At 39.7% G+C, this 19,816-nt stretch overlaps 2 protein-coding genes across 2 annotated transcripts; one reads left to right on the top strand and one right to left on the bottom strand.

The window, feature by feature from the left end:
- Window positions 1-199: 199 nt before the first annotated feature.
- nelfe (negative elongation factor complex member E) lies at window positions 200-4,663 on the bottom strand. Its single transcript, XM_039819895.1, has 11 exons — window positions 4,519-4,663; window positions 4,187-4,272; window positions 3,894-3,963; window positions 3,297-3,442; window positions 3,120-3,194; window positions 2,719-2,756; window positions 2,330-2,625; window positions 1,986-2,130; window positions 1,576-1,630; window positions 729-831; window positions 200-624 (listed from the first exon to the last, which is right to left on the bottom strand). Exons 2-11 carry the CDS (start codon window positions 4,259-4,261, stop codon window positions 548-550), a joined length of 1,080 nt encoding a protein of 359 aa, XP_039675829.1. The 5' UTR covers window positions 4,262-4,272; window positions 4,519-4,663; the 3' UTR covers window positions 200-547.
- Window positions 4,664-4,740: 77 nt separating this feature from the next.
- Window positions 4,741-19,673, top strand: skiv2l (SKI2 homolog, superkiller viralicidic activity 2-like). Its single transcript, XM_039819921.1, is given in 29 exon segments — window positions 4,741-4,871; window positions 5,218-5,336; window positions 6,526-6,647; window positions 7,219-7,336; window positions 7,672-7,786; window positions 7,890-7,964; window positions 8,068-8,121; window positions 8,318-8,481; window positions 9,221-9,376; window positions 9,551-9,696; window positions 10,064-10,210; window positions 10,295-10,379; window positions 10,498-10,604; window positions 10,727-10,873; window positions 10,959-11,055; window positions 11,144-11,356; window positions 12,274-12,405; window positions 12,937-13,048; window positions 13,176-13,294; window positions 13,819-13,950; window positions 14,179-14,316; window positions 14,396-14,500; window positions 15,357-15,489; window positions 15,614-15,740; window positions 16,116-16,326; window positions 17,167-17,277; window positions 17,498-17,716; window positions 18,247-18,387; window positions 19,204-19,673. Coding segments are annotated over 29 exon segments (3,777 nt in total). The 5' UTR covers window positions 4,741-4,840; the 3' UTR covers window positions 19,405-19,673.
- The last annotated feature ends 143 nt before the right edge of the window (window positions 19,674-19,816 follow it).

Genomic DNA, 19,816 nt, shown 5'->3' with positions numbered 1-19,816 from the left:
TTAATCCACGCACAAAAGGTTTTTTTTCCACTTTTGTTGACTAATTAGAGGCATCTCTCACTCTGCTGTTAGTTTTGTTGCACCTGTGAGGGCTGTTGTTTAAAACTTGACAACCTGACGTTTGACATTTAGAAAGTGGTATTGTTTTTAAAGGATTCACACAATTACTCATTCAATTTTCAATGTTGGAAAGTTTGTCTCAGGTCATCTGTGGTTTTATGGTAGTACACATAAATACATACACATCCAACAAAATGGTCTCTAGGCCCTCGTTGTTCAACAATTCCCACTTTGACAGTGTCTTGTTGATACAAGGCTCATGAAAATCTCGCTTAAGATAACAATGTTTGGATACTTTTTATTGAGCATAAAACAGTATCTCTTTAATTTTAATGAGCCACACTGCACATACCGACCATGTAAAGTGATCTAATCCAAAAGACAACTGATGGTTTTGGATTTATGCTGCAACACAGACAATGTAAGCAGCTGACAAAAACATGAAAAGCTATATGCCAAAATAAAAAAAAACAAAAGTTTTTTTTTTTCATCGCAGGAAATCTTCACTGTACACGACTTGGTTCCTCTTGTCCCTGTAGGAGCCTTTTGTGCTGTTCTGCACAGCTGTGAAAGAAGAGAGACATTGTTGAAGGTGAATCCACGCTGTGCAGACACACAGAGGGTCTGATCAACGTCTAAACAGACAATAAGAGCGCTGTGTTTATTACCCAGTGACGCCCAGACAGATTTGCCAGTGGCAGCCTCCAGCATGGGCTGCTTCCTGGCGATGCTGACTTTGATGTGAACATCTCCCACCGTGGCTCCATTCAACTGTGAGACAACAGCGAGGTGAGTTTAGAGTGTCGTCAGCTTCGTATACAGTCTACAGGAGCAAGCCGTAACCTCAGGGTGTCTTCTAGTAACATAATGACTAGATTTTATTAGACATAAAATAAAAGGAAAGATGAAGGAGGCTGTTCACATACAACGCCGTGGTTACCAGGTTACAATCTCCCCGCCTGTAGACCAACCATCATACTTAGGTCTAGTAATGATTAAGTAATAAATCCATCGCCCATTGACAACTAAGCAAATTCCCTCCGCTAATTATTATATTAGGCAGTCTCTTACACATAAAAATTAGTTTACTCTAAAATCCACACCTACGTTGCATTACACTTCATGCTGTAAAACATGTATTCATGAATATTCTACTTATTGTTTTAATGGTCGGCTGAGTTGCTGATATTACACGTATGTATTATTATTATAATTTTTTTTTTTTTTAAATGGCCTTTAATTGATAGGATAGTTTAAAGACAGGAAAGGGGAGAGAGAGGGGGGACGACATACAACAAGGATCGGGTTGGATTCAAACCCAGGCCGCTGCCAAGTTCTCAGCCAACATGGGGCGCACACTCTACTGGGTGAGCTAGAGGTCGCCCCACGTATATTTTCCTTAAAATGTGTTTGCTGATTCCTGTTTGTTGCTGTGTTTTGGAACTTGTATTATTACCAGAGGAAAAAGATCATATGTATAATTGTCTGTTTTTTCTTATATGGAATAACACCAACCTCAGCTACAGCCTGGTCTGCAGACTCCATCTTCTCAAAAGTGATAAATGCACAACTAGAAAGAACATCAAGAAGAAAAAAAAGTCACAACTGTATCATAGAATAAAACGCAGGAGAAGACCGTATAGTATATGTAAGAAGACAGCAACACATTGATAACAGTAGGTAGAGATGACCACTATGTGCACACAGAGTTGTTGAAAACCCTTGTGTTGACTTTGGGTCAAATTGACCCATTTTCAATTTTTGTTTTATATCAGAAAATATGGGATGTAGAAATAAGCGCTGAAAATGTGTAGAAGAAAAATTTTACAATTTAAAACATTGGAAAAAGCAAAAACAAACTGTGAAAAAAAGGTGTAAAAAAAATGGTTGACGGGAAGACAACACAAGGGTTAATGGCTCCATACTTGCGTGGGTTGTCCATAGAGAGGTCGATGATGTTTCCATGTTGAGAAAAAGCAGAGCGCAGGTTGTCCTCGCCGAGCCCAGAGCCGTAAACATACACCGTATTCCCCTTCCGTACCCCTCTCCGCTCTGGGTACGAATCTGACCCTGAGAATGAAAACATGGGGGACAGAGAAAAATCAGTGTCAATCAAATCAATGTGTCCTTTATGTGTCCCAGCATGCCATTTCACAACCACAATGCATCCACACTATGGCATGGCTCTGCACAGCATTCTCGTCAACTGATGAACTGCATTTCTGCCTTTCCTAAGGATGGATTCTTTTTTTCTTGGTTGGTTACTCACGTCTGAACGGTCCATCTCTTTCTCTGTCTCGTTCCCTGTCGCGGTCTCGATCCCTTTCTCTGCTTTGGTCTCTTTCTCTGTCCCGTTCCCGGTCTCTTTCCTTGCCTCTGTCTCTATCCCTATCCCTCTCCCTCTCCCTCTCCCTCTCCTTCTCCCTCTCCCGGTCTTTATCACGGTCTCTGTCCCGCTCTCTATCCAGTTCTCGTTCTCGCTCTCTGTCTCTGTCCATCTCGCGGCTGGATGACATGCCGCCTCCGTCCTCCTCATCCCGATATCGGTCGTTTGAGCTGACAAAGCTGCAGGGGGCACACGGGTAAAAATTATGAAAACACCCACAGATACTTACCGTCATTGTTTTTGCATGTTCATCGTGGTTTTTAAGATATTACCTTTCATACAGAGACTTCCTGTTGGCTCTTTTCCCAGACTAGGAGAAGCACAAATATGACCACATCAAAATAAGCTGTTACACTTTTGTTTTCTGTTCAAATACAACTAAGAGCACTACAGCTTTTTCCTCCACCTCTATTCATTTTCAGACCTTGTAATGTGCATAATATTGCCTATGTGTTTTTTTAACGCTACCACTAGGAGTCACCTTTGACAGAAATTCTACATAAGGCATTTAAAGTAGAAAACACTAGCTGAATGTGTCGCAACCAAATCACAATCGGCTGCCAAAGCAAGATGTAAACATTGCATTAGTATTTTTTCCCAACAATATTCTAAATTTCATGACTTGATGCAGCAGCCATGTTTTTTTTTTTATCATGTTTTATATCCACTATACCTCAGGTTGTTCTTCATCTGTAGAGACACTCCTTTGGAATGGTAAGAAAGCAGGAATTGAGCCTTTCTCAGGGTCCTGCGGCAGATAAAAAGCAACAATTAAATTATCAAACAAAGCAAAGCAAGAAAACAGCTGAACATCAGCCAAAACAACTCCGTCTAAGGAATGACAGCTCACCTTGAGTTTAATTTCCAGCATTCGAGAGCGTTTAAAGCCTGAGTTCTTGTTCTCTGATTTGATGGCACTGATAGCACCCGTCTTGATCAGCATCTTTGCTTGCTCTGTTGCCGTTGCAGTGTCAACAACAGGCTGGTCCGACAAAGCTGTCATGAAGGAAAGTGTTAAGTTAATAAAAGTATACCCAGTGTTTAAGTAGATTAAAGTAGTATAAAATAAAACTGGGCCACAAGAAGCAGAGTATACAAATAGGCATATATATATATATATATATATATATATATATATATATATATATATATATATATATATATATATATATATATATATATATTGTCTGGTTATATTAGTATTTACCTTAATTATTTTGTGTTTACTCTTGTCACTGTGTTTTCATTTGTTATCTTAAATTCTTGTGAACAGGTCATTTTTGTACATAAGATAAGAGTCTCAACAGGTGTCATTGTATAAATTAAAGTGATTGCGTGAATGAATGGCTTAAATCATACACACTGGATATGCTGGCGGTGAGTAAACACAAGGTGTATTTTAGTTAGTTTAGAAAAGACAAACGCTGAAGCAGTCAAATGAACTTACTCCGTTTCAAGCCACTCTGGTTTGTCTGGTTAGTTGAACTCTGCTTCTTCAAGGCAAGCAGCGCCTTTTTCTGAAAAGACAGTGGAAAAAATGAAAATGCTAAAAATAAAATAAAGACTTATTTCAATGTGGTCCTTTGAGTTGCTCACTCCATACCTGGGGAATTCAGCACTTGCTATTGAAACAGATGTGATATTTTTAAACATTCACGTCTTCATAAAAAAAAAAAAAAATGCAAGCCTTACATTTCCATGGTATTAAAAGGATGTTAAAACAATCGTTAATTTATTTACCTTTTTCTTGAGTTTAGCATATTTCTTTTGCAGAGCCTCCTCTTCCTCCGTCAGTGAATTTGGAAACACCGCCATGATGGCAGCAGCTACAATACAGACAGTAACACAAAATAGCCATTAACAAATTCGCGTATTTGGTATTTACTCCCGATCACAGCTGCTAGCCTAGGTAACCAAAACCCGACTTTCTTCCGAGAATGTAAATGTAGTTAGCCCATCCAGACCACATAGAAAGTAAACTACTAGCTTGCCAGAATAATAAAAAAAACATTCGTGTTTTCTTTTAAAACTACTATAACAGTTATTAGCGTTTATCAAATTCATTCACTCACCAAATTCAAACGGTGGTGTCTCAACAAAAACACCGACGCGTAAATATGACGTAAACGCTACTAGTCGTGTTTAGCTTTTTTGCAACAAAAAATACTAGCAATTACATTTAGCAACGCACACAAAACAACATAAATCCGGGAAATAACAACGAATTACATGTTATAGACATGGTTGTAGACAGGTTTGTGAAAACGGGTGACGTGTTTACAGTTTAGCTTTAATTTAGCTAGTTCAGTAGCCAATTCCGCCTATCCATTTTGGCAACTTCCGGGGCGACAGCAGGAACTAGTTGGTGGCAACTTTTAGCTCTACTTGGGAGCTATGCTTGGGAGTGGGAACATGGACAGAATAAGTAAGATGTGGCTTATTAAATGTGTAGTCAGGTTGCATATTAATGTTTATATTGAAACGCGTTTCATCTTGCTAACACGCCTCACTGGTGTAGCTTGTGTGATGATGTGGCTAATAGGGTAGCTGTCAATCAGTGCTCCATTCAGCAGCCTCATGGCTGTTAGCTATATATATTTATATGTCATTCAGCGAATTACTCAATCGCTGTATTTGTATCTATTCTGTCTTTCTTGAAAAAACCATAAAGACAAGTTAAGTTAGCATTTGGTGCATCTTCCTGTTGCAACATGCATTATTAGCCTTATTGTATTTGTTTGGTCCATTCATACTCTCGCTCCCCTCTGCAGATGTTCCCCCCGCGGGCCCCATGGACCTGCCGCTGTCCCTGCTGGAGATGGGATGCTCTGGCAGGTTTGAGCTCATCACACACCCCATACCTAACCAGCCTTTACCCCCACAGAGCACAGTGAGTATGCAGCAGGATGACTGTGTACATTTACTCAAATACTGTACAATTAAGTTCAATTCGCACTTACTTTGTGTACTTTGTATTTACTTTGATTGTATGTGTTTTGTCTTGTTTTTGTCTGTCTTTTGCTATGTTATGTATTGTGCTATGGACTGTTTTTTTGTGTCCTGAATAAAGTAAAGTAAAGTTTGTATACTCACACTTCGAAGAGGGGGATATTGTACTTTTTAATACATTAATCTGACAGCTGTATAGATACTAGTCCAGAACACATAATTAGCTCATAAGTTATGATGCAGATAGTATGCAAAGTAGCTAAAACTGCTGCATCTTGACCAACAACATTAAAACATCTGTATTAATGATCCAGTAATGTAATACATTTTTACAGAGGCATTTTTTTCTGCATAACGAGTACTTTTACTTTTGATACTTTAAGTACATTAGGCAGCTAATACTTGCGTACTTTACTTTCATACGTTTTTCAGTGCAGGAATTTTACTTGTAGTGGTGTATTTTAACATTGTTTTATTGTTATTTTAGTTTAAAGCATCTGAATGCTTTTTCTACCACTGCTGAGCTTTCATACCTCCAGTCTTTTTTTTTTGTTGATAGGGACAGAGCACATTAATAAACATCAGTATAAAATACAAGATGTAATGTAAACATACCGGAGTTAGCAAGAATGCTGATTTACATCTGTAGTTCCTAGACAGGTAACAAAAACAGCACATTACCAGAACAATATGTAGATACAAGTATACAATACACAAGTAGAGGAGAACAAATACATTATGCAGTATGTTGCTATCAGTTAGATTCAACTTAATATTATTAATATTAAAGTAACTAAAATGTGTGGTTATAAATAAATGTCTTTTAAAGGAAAAAATTACACTTACTATATTACATATACATTATTATTAATTTCGTTTGTATTATTTTTGTGCCATTTTATAGATGGATGGATGGATGGATGGATGGATGGATGGATGGATGAATAAATACTTTTGAAAAGATAGACTTTAGTAGATACAGTAGTTGACAGTAATCATGAGGGAGAATGACAGGAATTAATATGTGATATAAGAATCAAACCTGGGATTTAACGGTTACATGGTATGCATCTGCTGGCTCACTTAATAATAAGTAGCTGAACATGTGATCCTATCTTTCCCTTCCTCAGCTCCCTCATGGGCTTCCTCCCATCAGCCTTAGCCTGGAGACAGAAGTAGAGAAACAATTTTTACGGGACGCGGCCTGGCTTCCCATTCACGACACAGACTTTGCCTTCCAGAAGTTTCTCAAGTACGTATTCCTTACGCATGTGCTTTAGATTTGGCGCAGGTTGCTAAAATGTAATGTGCATATACTGTATGTTTATAATTGATTTTTGTACACCTTTGATAAAACCGTATATTAAACCATTGATTGAATTTGAATTCCCTGCTTTTCCTGAAATGTTGCCTTAGAGATTAATAAATCAAAGTAGCCAGTGTATGAAATAAAAATGAGACTTAAAGAAGAATGAGATATGATTTATGAGCTGGTATCTTCGTGTCTGGGTGCTTACCCGGCCCATCCATTATAGGATTATTCAGACACATTTTAAATAAACACTTTCCTAGTGCTGACACAAAACAAAATAAATACATAAAGGATACAAATATAAAATTAACAATTCAACACAAAAACAAAGTAAATACAAGGAGGGTACAAACATAAAGTTAACATTTCAACATTAAACATTTCAGACCAGAAAAAAACTATGATACAAGTAGAAAATAAGCAGATTAGGCAAATATTGTTTATAGGATTTTTTTAAAACAACCATATATATCTGACGAAGATGTAACTGTTGTGTCGTCGTCTTTACCAGGGTGACTCAGAGAGAAGTTAATGTTGATTCTCTAATCAACTGTACTCCATCTTCACTTCACTCCGATGTCTCTGTTGTCAGAGATCCAACCACAGGGATGCTGCTGGACTTCACAGAGGTAGCTCACAAACACACTGGCCCACTCTTCCCATTGTACTGTTATTAGTTTAAAGAGAATAATGTCATCTAGAGTCGGTCAACAGAATATTAATCTGCAACAGCATGTTTTACGATTTTCTGATATTTTATAGACCAAACGAGTAATATAATAATATTGAAATAATAAAATGAATTGTTAGTTGCACCCTTAATCATGTCATCCTGTTTTAAAAACTGGTAGAAATGATCCTACTGAGAAGAACATAACATAACTATATTATTGAAGAATCGATCCATGAATCCATCTAATTTAGCTACTTTTTGGGGTCTGTTTTGTTTTTAATTCATCTTTAGGTGTTACTGGAGAACACAAGCCTGTCAGCAAAGAACTCACTTTCATTACAACGCCAACCGGGGCCTCCTTCAGAGAGCCTTCGAGGAAGCAATACCAACTACCCCTTCCTCCCCGGTGAGATAGATTCATTCAAAGCGTTTTCTCTTCAGTCATTTACGTAGTCTTCGTTAAGTTGCAAGTCATAACAATATATTTGTTGCGATGGTGTTCTTCACAGGAGGAATGGAGGAGCTTACTCTGGACCAAATACAGAAGAAATCTGAGCTGGAGGAGGACATAGACTTTGAGAATGGTGATTTTTTTAATTTTGACATGCAGTGTTGTAAAATACTGGTAAGACTTCTGTTATTATTTCAGCTCTTTATGAATTTGTCATTTTATTTCTTCCCTCAAAGATTTACTCAGAATCCCACCTGGACTTAAAGCGGGGATGGACTTCACTGACAAAGGTTAGATCTTTTAATTTCTAATTAATCCATTAATCTAAAAATTAATAATAACAATAATAAATTATAATTTATATATATATATATATATATATATATATATATATATATATATATATATATATATATATATATATATATATATATATATATATATATATTTTATATATAAAAAAAACATTTTTTTTATTTCCTGAAGATGCCAAGATTGCAAAGGCAGAGGTCAACCTCATGTCCCTCCTGTCCACATTGAATGACATCACTTACTTGCAACCTGAGGCAGAGGAGAAAGAGGAAGGCAAAGGAAGTAAAGAAGCTCCCAAACTACCCAGAACAAACAGCCTTGAAGACCTGGGCATCAAGGTACTGCAGTTTGTTTGTTTTCTCCTCTCTGAAATGATATTCAACTCTAAAATGGTTAACTGTGAAAAGTAACATTTCTTACTTCAGATATTAAATATATATTAGTTTCACTTTAGAAATGTAGAAACATGCTTAATTATGTGTTATGTTAAATTGACCAGTTTCAAAACCAATCTGGATACACGCAGGACTGCTGGTGTTTGAGTTAGGGCTCTCGTGGTCATTAAATGCATGTTGTTGTTTTTTTTAATTTACTGAAGAAAAGAAATGGATGAAAATAAAGTCCATAAAAACATTGGAAATAAAACACTGTATGTCTTCGTCATGCTAATAAAGAGTACAGGCCAGCAAGTCTGTGTGCGTTAATCAAAATGTACAGATGTTTGACATATTTGTAGTGTATTTTTGACTTAAAATGATCAGATTTATGGTTAACCTTTTATTGTATACGTTTGCATGATGAGATGAAAGTTTAATGCAGAAATCTCTTTGTCATTTGACAGTCTCTCGACTGTTTTCAATCCCTGCAGGTATTCTACATGTAGGAAAATTATGTAGTATGAATAATATGTCGACTGGTTAATTTTTCAAACAGAAAATCAATCACAAAGTAATGTAGCCCTGTCTTTTCCAAACCACAGTAGTACTGTTATAGATACAATCTCAAATCCAAGTTCCAACTATGCCTCTGGCTAAATTTGAACTACACTGAAATCTGATTCTCCTCCTCTTTCTTCAGGATGTTGTGTCATCCTCGACTCCCTCAGATAAAGGAAAAGATGACAAATCAAAGCCAAAAGGGAACTTGGAGGAAAATAAGAAATGGGCTATCCCTGTCAACATTACTTCACCCTGCGATGATTTCTATAAACGCATCCCCAACCCAGCTTTCAAGGTTAGTATTCTAGAAATCATCCAGTTAAAAATGATATACTGTATTTTTCTTCATATGTAGTCTTCAAAACATCACATGTTACCACCATATGTATTTGCATGAAACATGAAAACATGAAAATCTGCTGATCATCCTGTGATAACTGATCTGTCTCTCTCCCCTCCTCTGCTACAGTGGCCGTTTGAGCTGGATGTCTTCCAGAAACAGGCTGTGCTGAGACTGGAGGCTCACGACTCTGTGTTTGTAGCCGCACACACATCAGCTGGCAAAACAGTAGTGGCCGAATACGCCATCGCTCTCTCACAGAAACACATGACAAGGTGTGTGTATTTGTTGGCACAAATCAATTTTCTCTGCCCTCACTGTGTGTGTGTGTGTGTATGTGTGTATGTGTGTGTGTGTGACTTAAGAGCTTGGAGAATTTCACAGAAGAGCATTCAACATGTCCAAAAACATGAAAAATGACCAAATTAGAGAAACTTTAGCAGCAGCGTGCTTTCTTTCACGCTCCAATGAAGGCAAGTTTATGCATGTCATTGTTTTCTATGTAGAGATATAACGTTTTTAGGGGACTAACAAGTATCTCAACAGTATCAACATTTCTTTCTTCTTTTGTGTTTATTTTAATAGATTTTCTGTATCTGCATATTCTATTCTGATCCTCTTTCTAATCTGGTGTTTTGATAGGACCATCTACACCTCTCCCATCAAAGCCCTGTCCAATCAGAAGTTCAGAGACTTTAAAAACACCTTTGGAGATGTTGGACTTCTGACGGGCGACGTGCAGCTTAGTCCTGAATCTTCGTGCCTCATCATGACCACTGAGATCCTCCGGTACTCTGGCTGTTTGTTTTAGATTATAAACTCCTGTTTTTAATAAAACCGAAAGAGCTTGTTATATTTCTTGCTCTCTTCCAGGTCCATGCTTTACAACGGATCAGAGGTCATCAGAGACTTGGAGTGGGTGATCTTTGACGAGGTTCACTACATCAACGATGCTGAGGTCAGGAACGACCCCAACTGCTTTCTGTATTTTTCATTGATCTCATTTTACTGTTTAAGTCAAGACTAATGGTTTATCCTCTTTTTTTTTTTATTACCGTGCATTGGTTTTTCCTCAGAGAGGGGTTGTATGGGAGGAGGTTTTGATTATGCTCCCCGATCACGTCAGTATCATTCTCCTTAGCGCCACAGTTCCAAATGCTCTGGAGTTTAGCGACTGGATCGGGTAGGTGCACTCAATACAAGAGAGTATTTATCAAAATAAGAGCACATCTGCTATTATTTATTGCATTTTGTATCCTTTGAACATTTCCCTCACTCCCCCATGCATTTTTCTTTAATTCCTAGTCGTATAAAGAAGAAGCATATTTACGTGATCAGCACAATGAAGAGACCTGTGCCTTTGGAGCATTATCTGTACACTGGAAACAGCACCAAGACTCAGAAAGAGATGTTCCTGCTGATGGATGCTACAGGAAACTTCCTCACTAAAGGGTACAAGAAGAAAGTTTTGTGGTACTCCCAATTATTTTAGTCCAGAAAGCAATTTCTCATAAAGAAAGCTGTGTTTGTTGTTCAGGTACTACGCAGCCGTCGATGCCAAAAAGGAGCGCACCAGCAAACATGCCCAATCATTTGGCACGAAGAGTACTTCTCACAACACCTCAGCTAGTCAGGTAACTCCTTTCCCTTCTTTTCTTTGATTTTTCTCTTACAACATGTTGCTTCACGTTCTCATCCCTCTCTGCATTTTTCCCCCTACAGGACCGATCGGTGTGGCTCACTCTCCTGCACTTTCTGTCCCAGCGGCAGCAGACGCCGGTGGTTGCGTTCACGTTCTCTCGGACACGGTGTGACGACAACGCCCGCTCGCTGGACTCCATGGACATGACCACCTCCATAGAGAAGGCTGAGATCCACTCTTTCTTCCAGAAGAGCCTGAGTCGCCTCCGAGGAGGAGACCGACAGCTGCCTCAGGTAATGATCGGCTGGCTTAGCCCTCAGATTTTTCTCACCTCAGGCTTTTATTATAGGCGGCATCCTGAAGGGATGATGAATTTCCTTTTTAATATTAATATTTAATAGTCATTTGGCTCAGACAGCTCCCCTAGGTACAATGTAGCGATCACAAGGGAAGGCTAGGAAAATATTCTCTATTTTGATGGTACATACACTGCACCGGGCAACTAATGTGCCATTGCTTGGCCACTGCGGTTTAAAGCTGCGCAAATCAGTATTTTTATATCAAGAATGGATCACATTCAATGTGTTATGTGAAAGGGGTGGTTCTTAGTAACAAAACCACGCAGAATTATTACTTGACTCCCCTCAGCATTTTACTTTCTTTTAGCTCATTGTTTTGTTTTTTTGGCAGGCAAATTTACTTTTTGATTCAGTCTCACAGCTCATATCAGCATTGTTTTCAGCTAAAAAGCTCTAAAACAAGAGCTCTTATAACTTAGCACTACTTCCATCAGGAGATGGTGGACACAAAAACAGAGCTTAAAAGAAGTTTTAAAGAATATTGATATTATTATATATTATTATGAAGTTTGTGTTTTGCAATCATGTCCTGTATGCCAGGAAGTGTCTATATCTCACACCAGAATCTGATTTTTGCCAAATGAATATAAGAATTGTGTACAGTAATAGTAATCTCTCTGATGGGCAAACAATCAATCATTTAAAACAACCATCAATGTGTTGCAGCTTATGAAGCATAAGCTGCAACAGATAACCCAATCTCCAAAAAAGCATGTACATTTAAAGTCCGGTCTGAGTCAAATGGCACACCCAACCCTAGGTGTATCTGTAGGAAGTTAAGTCTTAATGCTCTATTAACAATAAAGTCAACCACAATATGTGATTGTAACACATACAAATGCCATGTTTAGATCTTGGTCATGAGGGACCTGTTGAAGAGGGGAATAGCAGTCCATCACAGCGGGATCCTGCCGATTCTAAAGGAAGTCATTGAGATCTTTTTTTTTCTAAATCTACGGTGAATCAGTCGGATGTGTGTGAGTGTCTATATATATATATATCATCATTTATAATGACAAATAAATGATTCTGATAATGTCTTCACCAGAGGCTCTCAGTATCTAACGTCCCTGTTGGCAACACTCTGATTTTATTTGTTTGTTTTTTTTGTTATTGTGTTTTTGTTCAAAGGACTTTAAGTTTCATATCTTAACTTTGTATTTTTATACATTTTATTTATCAGAACTTATATATATATAATGTTAGGGAAATCTGTTTGTTTTGTTACGTGTTTCTGGATTTTTTTTTAAATATATATCGGCCAATATATTGTAATATCAGATATTTAAATCACCAAATATTTGTATCGGTATCGGCCTTAAAAATCCTTTATCAGTCGGGCTCTAGTCTGAATGGTTCATTAATAAGGAGAGAAGATAAAATATAAACCTTTTTCAAATTCAAGTGTGGTACTGTCAAAAAGATAGAAACACTATGTATCTGTTATTTCAAGAATAATCTGCAAATACACGTCAGCCAACAGATGGTTGAAACAATACTCCTGCATCTCTCAGGTGCTGTTTGCCACAGAGACATTTGCAATGGGAGTAAACATGCCTGCCAGGACTGTGGTGTTCGACAGCATCAGGAAACATGACGGGACCGGCTTTAGAAATCTGCTGCCAGGTTTGGCCCTCTCTGTCTTCGTTTCCTCTCTTTCATCTGAGCTTGTTTATCTCTGAGAATGAGTCAGAGTTGAGAGAAAACTAAAATATTTTATTTTTGATATCTTTTGAATTTGTTCTTGGTTCAGGTGAGTATATTCAGATGGCGGGCAGAGCAGGCAGGAGAGGTCTGGACCCCACAGGCACTGTCATCATTCTGTGTAAAGCCGGAGTTCAGGAGATGTCAGATCTGCGTGTGATGATGCTGGTAAGGTCCATGTTTAAACAGCAGTTTATATATCATTTGGTGTGGTATTAAATCTCCTTCTAAAGGTCAATATTGCAAGATATGTATAATCTCTTAAAAGCAAAGCCTCCTGTATATTTTGGCGGTGTTTCAAGGTAAAGTGTTACACGCTGAGTTAGTCATTTAATATTTGACCGCACAGTTGGGTGGGCTCTTTAACTCACTTCCGCTTTGAGCGAAATCTTTTGATTTCAATGTTCTCGTCAACAGAAATAATTCTCCTTCCTCTCTACTGAGAGTACTTCCTGACTAAAAGTGCTCTTTTCTTTCCCAATTATTTTCAAGGTATGTTTACATTGGCAAACTTTATATGGATTTAAATATAAAGGCAAATGAAATTGCTGGCAGTAAAGGATATGTCTAGTTGATACCCAAACCAACAATGACTTGATCCTGAAATGGATTCAGAGCTATGGTTTCAGAATATATATATAAAAAAGGATGACTTTTCTTTGACTGACTATCATCCTTTTTATCTGGCTCAGGGTAAACCCACCACACTCCAGTCCCAGTTCAGACTGACCTATACGATGATCCTTAATCTTCTGCGAGTCGAAGCCCTCCGCGTGACCGACATGATGAGGAGGAGCTTTTCTGAAAGCCACAGGGACACTCAGGTAATGTACACCTGCTGAAAAACAACAGGTTTGATCATAAATGCTATACGGCAAACGTAAAAAGGTGTAAGTAGACAACATAGAAACATTACATGCAGTTTCAAAAAGTAATGTTCTCCTCGCTCCTCTCTCTGGCATCTTCCCTGAGTCACGACAACAGACAATTCTGTTATAAAAGCTCTTTCTTTCCTCTTCTTCTCTTCCTTTTCTTTTTTCCACATGCTGTAGGCCCATGAGAAGAGGATCAGCCAGCTGAAGAAGATGGTGTCTTCTCTGCCTCCTCTGGACACAGAAGGCCAGCTGTCCGACATGTTGCCCTACTACCACACCGTGACGGAGCTACGGACCACCACTGAGGCCCTCCAGGTAAACACGACAAAGTTCATATTCGTACAGCTTTAATCTGCTGTTTGCTACATTTCCTCACTGCTGTCTCTGGTTTTAGCGCGCTATTCTGGAGTCTGTCAACGGGCTGAAAGCTCTGTCTGTGGGTCGAGTTGTGGTGGTGAACAACGAGCAGCATCTTAACGCCCTGGGAGTTATCCTACAGGTAGGTGTGTGTTAATGTGTGTGTTTTTCATGGTGGCTTGAAGAGTAGCAGCAGACGAAGACATGAACATCACACTGTACACATATCAATCTTAGCTGCTTTCTAAAACCCTGCAAAGTGACAATATGTAATTGTAAGCCCTGCTGTTCTAAATCCAAGCATTAAAATACAATTCTGTTTTTGATGTATGTAAAGTTAACAGACTGTCATACTGTCTGTCAAGTGGTGTACAATAAACTAGAGTGTTGATGTTCTGAGGAGTTTCTAGCTATTGGTTGATTTATTTATTTAATCTTTATATATCTAGCTAAATCCCATTGAGGTTGCAAACCTCTTTTGCAAGGGAGACCTGGCTGAGATGGTTGCATAAAACGTTGAGTTGAGAAAATTTAAATTAAAGAAGAGCAAATAGATGAGGAACATACTATTGGCAAAAGGGATACATGTTCTGGACAGAAAGTGTAGCAAAGATTTCCTTATGGTAATTTGGTACAGGTCAAACAACCACATAAGTCTCTAAACATAAGAAAAGAAAGAAGTTAATGTAAAACTATGCAAGTCACTTTAGTAGGCACCCAGGATACTCAGTGGGGTTGTGTAGGACTGGAGCCGATCCCAGCATGCAGTGGGCAGGCGACAATTAAGCTGGATGGATCACCAGTCTGTCGCAGGGCTGACACACTCAGACATTCACACCCGCAGGAAGTTTAGAGTTTCGATGTCACCCAACCTGCATGTCTTCAGACTGTGGGAGGAAACAGGAGCCCCCAGTGGAAGCCCACACGTGGAAAAAAAACATGTTCCTGATTCCTACACCCATCTCTTGATATCTACTCCTGTCCTTTCTCAATGCCAGGTGTCCAGTGACTCTGTAAATCGCACCTTCACAGCTCTCGTCATCTGTGAGAAGGGCAACGAGGAAGGGGAAGGAAAAGAAAACAACAACACATTCCCTCACTTCTACAACACAGCTCTCTTTATACCTGAAGGTTAGACATGACGTACATTTACATTTCAGTCATTTTCATGAGGCTTTCACAGAGTCATTTGCGGTGAGTGTAACAGAAGTGTAAGCATGTATGATGGTTCCCTTGCTCCTTTTGTTTTTGTCAGGCCCTTGCAGCCACACAGTGCAGAAGTTGAAGCTTCAGGATATCTCAGCCATCACAGTAAAAACCCTCAAAGTGATTCCAGACAGGATCATCGACAACTACAAAAAGAGGCAACAGCCGCGATTCAGGTGTGTGTGAGAGACCTTTCCCCATAGAAATAGAATGAGAGTAGAACAGACTAGTTAGCCCGCTACAATGGTCATAGTTTACATACTAGTTAATAGTTATAGTCCTAGTTCATAGTGCATATAAACATGGCCACCGCTCTGACCATCATGCTATGTTGATTTGAATGTGAATGCCCGTTCTACTCTTATTCTATTTCTCTGGGTTTTACGCTATTCTGCTGACTGACGGTTGGGGGCAGTAAAGACCCAAGAAACATAGCATGCACTGTTTGTTTACAAGAAAACCCCTTCCAAGTTCATCTTAAGGCTTTAAAGTCCAACAAACATAAGCCAGCCCATATGCAAAATAAAAGCCCTCACTTTCTCGTACTTCAGGCTTGACCCTCCCGGCCAAGCCATCTCCACGGCAACCCAGGAGCTCCTGCGATTGGCCGAGGCCAACCCCAGCGGCATAGCGACCCTCGACCCCGTGAACGACCTCCAGTTGAAGAGCGTCGATGTGGTGGAGGACTCCATGAGAGTCCGTGTGCTGCAAGACATCCTCCGAGAGTTCAACTGCATCCACTCGCCCACCTTCGCAGAGCAGGTGTGTGTTTGTTGGTTGATGTGTTTAACTGCTGAGAGAGCACTCTTTTTAAGTTCTTTCTTCATCAGATAAATGATGAGGCAAGTGTTTAATTTCACCGTTTCTTTAATAAAGACATTACCTTATTTTGTGCCGCAATTGCATATTTATGCAGCTAATAACATCATACCCTTACATAAGACACTTAACAATTGGCCCAATTCTGATGCCCCCTTTATTTCTCCCAGCATCAGTTTCCTTTTATACTTTCATAATTTCTCATCTAGTTTCAAAATAATAACATCAAACTCAACCACAATAGTTCTGCTTTTGTGTTTGCGTACCCTGTCTTCCTGGCAGCTTCGTTGAGGAGATAAGATGCAAGAATCGGAGCCGGCTGTTTCTATAATTACCCATATATAGGCTCGTAGCTGCAGCTCATCACTGTCTCACTTTGTGTCATTTAAACTATTTTACACACACACACACACACACACACACACACACAAAAGCTTTCATTACTTTGCAAGATAACAAGCTTACTTGCAGTATCACTGTCGCCTCTCATCACTGTAGATTCACACTTTCTTGTGTCTTTATGAACCATAGTGGGTATTATAAAGCGGTGGTTAATGCAGTATGTTTCACAATGCAAGCTGTTAGTATACAGTAATTGGCCTCTGTGGGTTTATGTAACATATTCACTCCTCTGTGCTGTCAATGACAGTACAATAGGCAATGTTTTCTTCTCTTGGTTATTTTGTTGCACTGAAATCAGGTCAAGTGCTGCAGTACTGCTGTTGTATACTCAAGTTAAGTAACTTCCTTCCCCCTCACTGTGTGTGCGTGTTTGTGTTTCAGTTTGCTCGTGTTAAGGAGAGGATGAGTGTGCAGGAGGAGCTGGACCGGCTGCTTTTCCTGGTGTCGGACCAGTCTCTGTCTCTCCTGCCTGAATACCACCAGAGGATCAAGGTTTGGATCAGACGTTTGGCTCGCTGTCCTGACCTGTTTCTGCCAGGGCGTTTTTTTATTTTCGAGATATGATTTAGTCTGGCCTACGAACTTTTACTTTTTAAAGGGCGTTTTGCCATTTCAAAGAGGAGTAGTATTTTAATTGCAGCCCGACTCAGCTCGATTGATCCTGACTGAACAAACGCACTGAGAGGTTTATTTCCCCGCTGCTCTGCCTCAGGTGCTGCAGTCCCTCCAGTACGTCGACAGCAGCGGGGCGGTGCAGCTGAAAGGCCGCGTAGCCTGTCAGATCAGCAGCCACGAGCTGCTGCTGACCGAGCTGCTGTTCGAGAACGTCCTGAGCCCGCTGGCGCCCGAGGATAGCGCCGCTCTGCTGTCCTGTTTGGTCTTCACACAGAACACACAGGTGGAGCCGCACATTACCAACACACTAAAGGAGGTAAGGAGGAAGAGGTTCACTCGTGCTTGTATCTCCATGAAAAGCACAGCCATTTAAGTGATGATGTCATGATGTGTGTGTACTGACATACTGTACAGACTTTGCCTCCTCCATGGGTGACTCACATTCGCTCTTGCTATCACATTTTACATTCTCTCCCTGCAGAAAGGACAATAAGGGCACTTCACCTGAAACATCCCAGTCACTCGCTCAGTTATTAATTTACTCTCGTCTGACTCTGTCAAACTTCCCTCTGCTGTGTCAGTTTGTGTTGTGAACGGCCCCTGATACATGAAAGTGCTTTATGAGGGCCTGAATTAGTGATGAACCGAGCTTTGTAGACCTGCAATAGGAGAGCAGATGCGCCATTGGTATGGTTTGTAAAACAGATTTCTGGAACATCAAATAGAAGCAAGAGTGATGCATTTAAGGGCCGCTTGTAATACTAAAATCTCTTTCAAGCATAACTTACTCTTTCCCATATGTTCACTATCTCTCTTGCTCTCGCTCTCTCTGTCCTTTTCTTACAGGGCATCGATCGGGTGCTGTCAGTGGCCAAGCGTATCGGAGAGCTGCAGAGGGATTGTGGGATACCACAGACAGCTGAGGAGTTTGTTGGCCAGTTCAAGTTTGGCCTGACAGAGGTGGTGTACTGCTGGGCCAGAGGCATGGTGAGGTTTTACTCTTTGTTGTTGCACTTGCTTTTGACCCCATTTACACCTGGTATTATTCTGCTATTTGTATCTGGATGAGAACTCACGGCACTAAACCATATTTACATATCAAGATTAGTTTACTTTTAAATGTTTCTGGTGTTGTGTTCAAGATCTCTGCAAGGTGTAAATATAAGCTGTGCTGTTTATTCTTAAAAAAAAAAATACCGGCCAAACCAGTTCAAAAGTCACTTAACTCCACCTCTTCCTGAGATCTCAAGCAAGCTGGCAAAAAGCTACAGACGACCTTTAACCTGAGACATGCCATATTTGTTGCCAGCTCTGCCTACCTCATTTTTCATTTTGTGGCCTTATAACGAAGCATGCAGAATCCAGCTAACAAGATCACTGATTATAACAAGTGTTAATGAAAAGGCACGTTATCAGAGGTCATTATTCAGATAATCTATTAAGATTAAAACAGCAACTAACAATTGTTTTTATAATCAAATCTGCTCATTATTTTCTCCAATTGATATATTTAGATTGATTTTTTTATTAAACTGTATGAGATCTCAAAGCATGAGTTCAGGCTAGTTTTGCCCATCTATCTATTTATTTATTATTAGCTTGGTTTGTTTTGATTGTTTAAAATACTTTTTTTTTTAAATACACTGCAGCAGATTTTACAAAATGAAAAGCATTGGAACAGAATATGTATTTCCTTCTGAAGTCTTTCCCTGCTTGTTGCATCATTCACCATCTCACCATGTCACGTCTCACCTTCTCTGGCATCCATCCTCCTCCTGTCTCGCTCCTGCTGTCCCATCACAGCCGTTCGCAGAGATCGCCCAGCTGACGGACGTCCAGGAGGGCACAGTGGTCCGCTGCATCCAGCGCCTGGACGAGGTGCTGAAGGAGGTGCGACAGGCCGCACGCATTGTGGGAGACTCCGTCCTGGGGAGCAAGATGGAGAAAGCCTCCTTGGCCATCCGCAGGGACATCGTCTTCACCGCCTCCCTCTACACCCACTGAGAGAAGGGCGAATGAGAGATCTGCCTGCAGCCAAGTGTTTCTTTGTTCGAAAGGTGTGAGAAAGATGGGGATACAAGTGGGGGAGGTAAAGAGATGGTTAATGTTATCAATTGCTGTATGTGCCTATAAGACATGTTGATGTTTACATGAAAACTCCTGAGCATTAAAAAGGGAATGATTTTAACCAACAGACCAAAGTACAGACTGTGGGAATGAAATCTGGATTGTAATTTATTGTACAGTAATAAAAATCTGTATTCCAAAATGAACATGTTTGTTTGTGTCGGATATTTGTAGAAATTAAAATGATAGGAGATGTTTGAAAATGTTTGGTTGCATGCGTCATATCCAGTGCATTCTCCTGGCTTTTCTGACATCCTGTAAACCCCTCGAGGTAAAATCTGCCATCTGA

The sequence above is a fragment of the Perca fluviatilis genome, chromosome 13 (genome assembly GCF_010015445.1).
Source record: "Perca fluviatilis chromosome 13, GENO_Pfluv_1.0, whole genome shotgun sequence".
NCBI classification, from domain to species: domain Eukaryota; kingdom Metazoa; phylum Chordata; class Actinopteri; order Perciformes; family Percidae; genus Perca; species Perca fluviatilis.
This window is presented reverse-complemented; position numbering and strand designations above follow the sequence as displayed.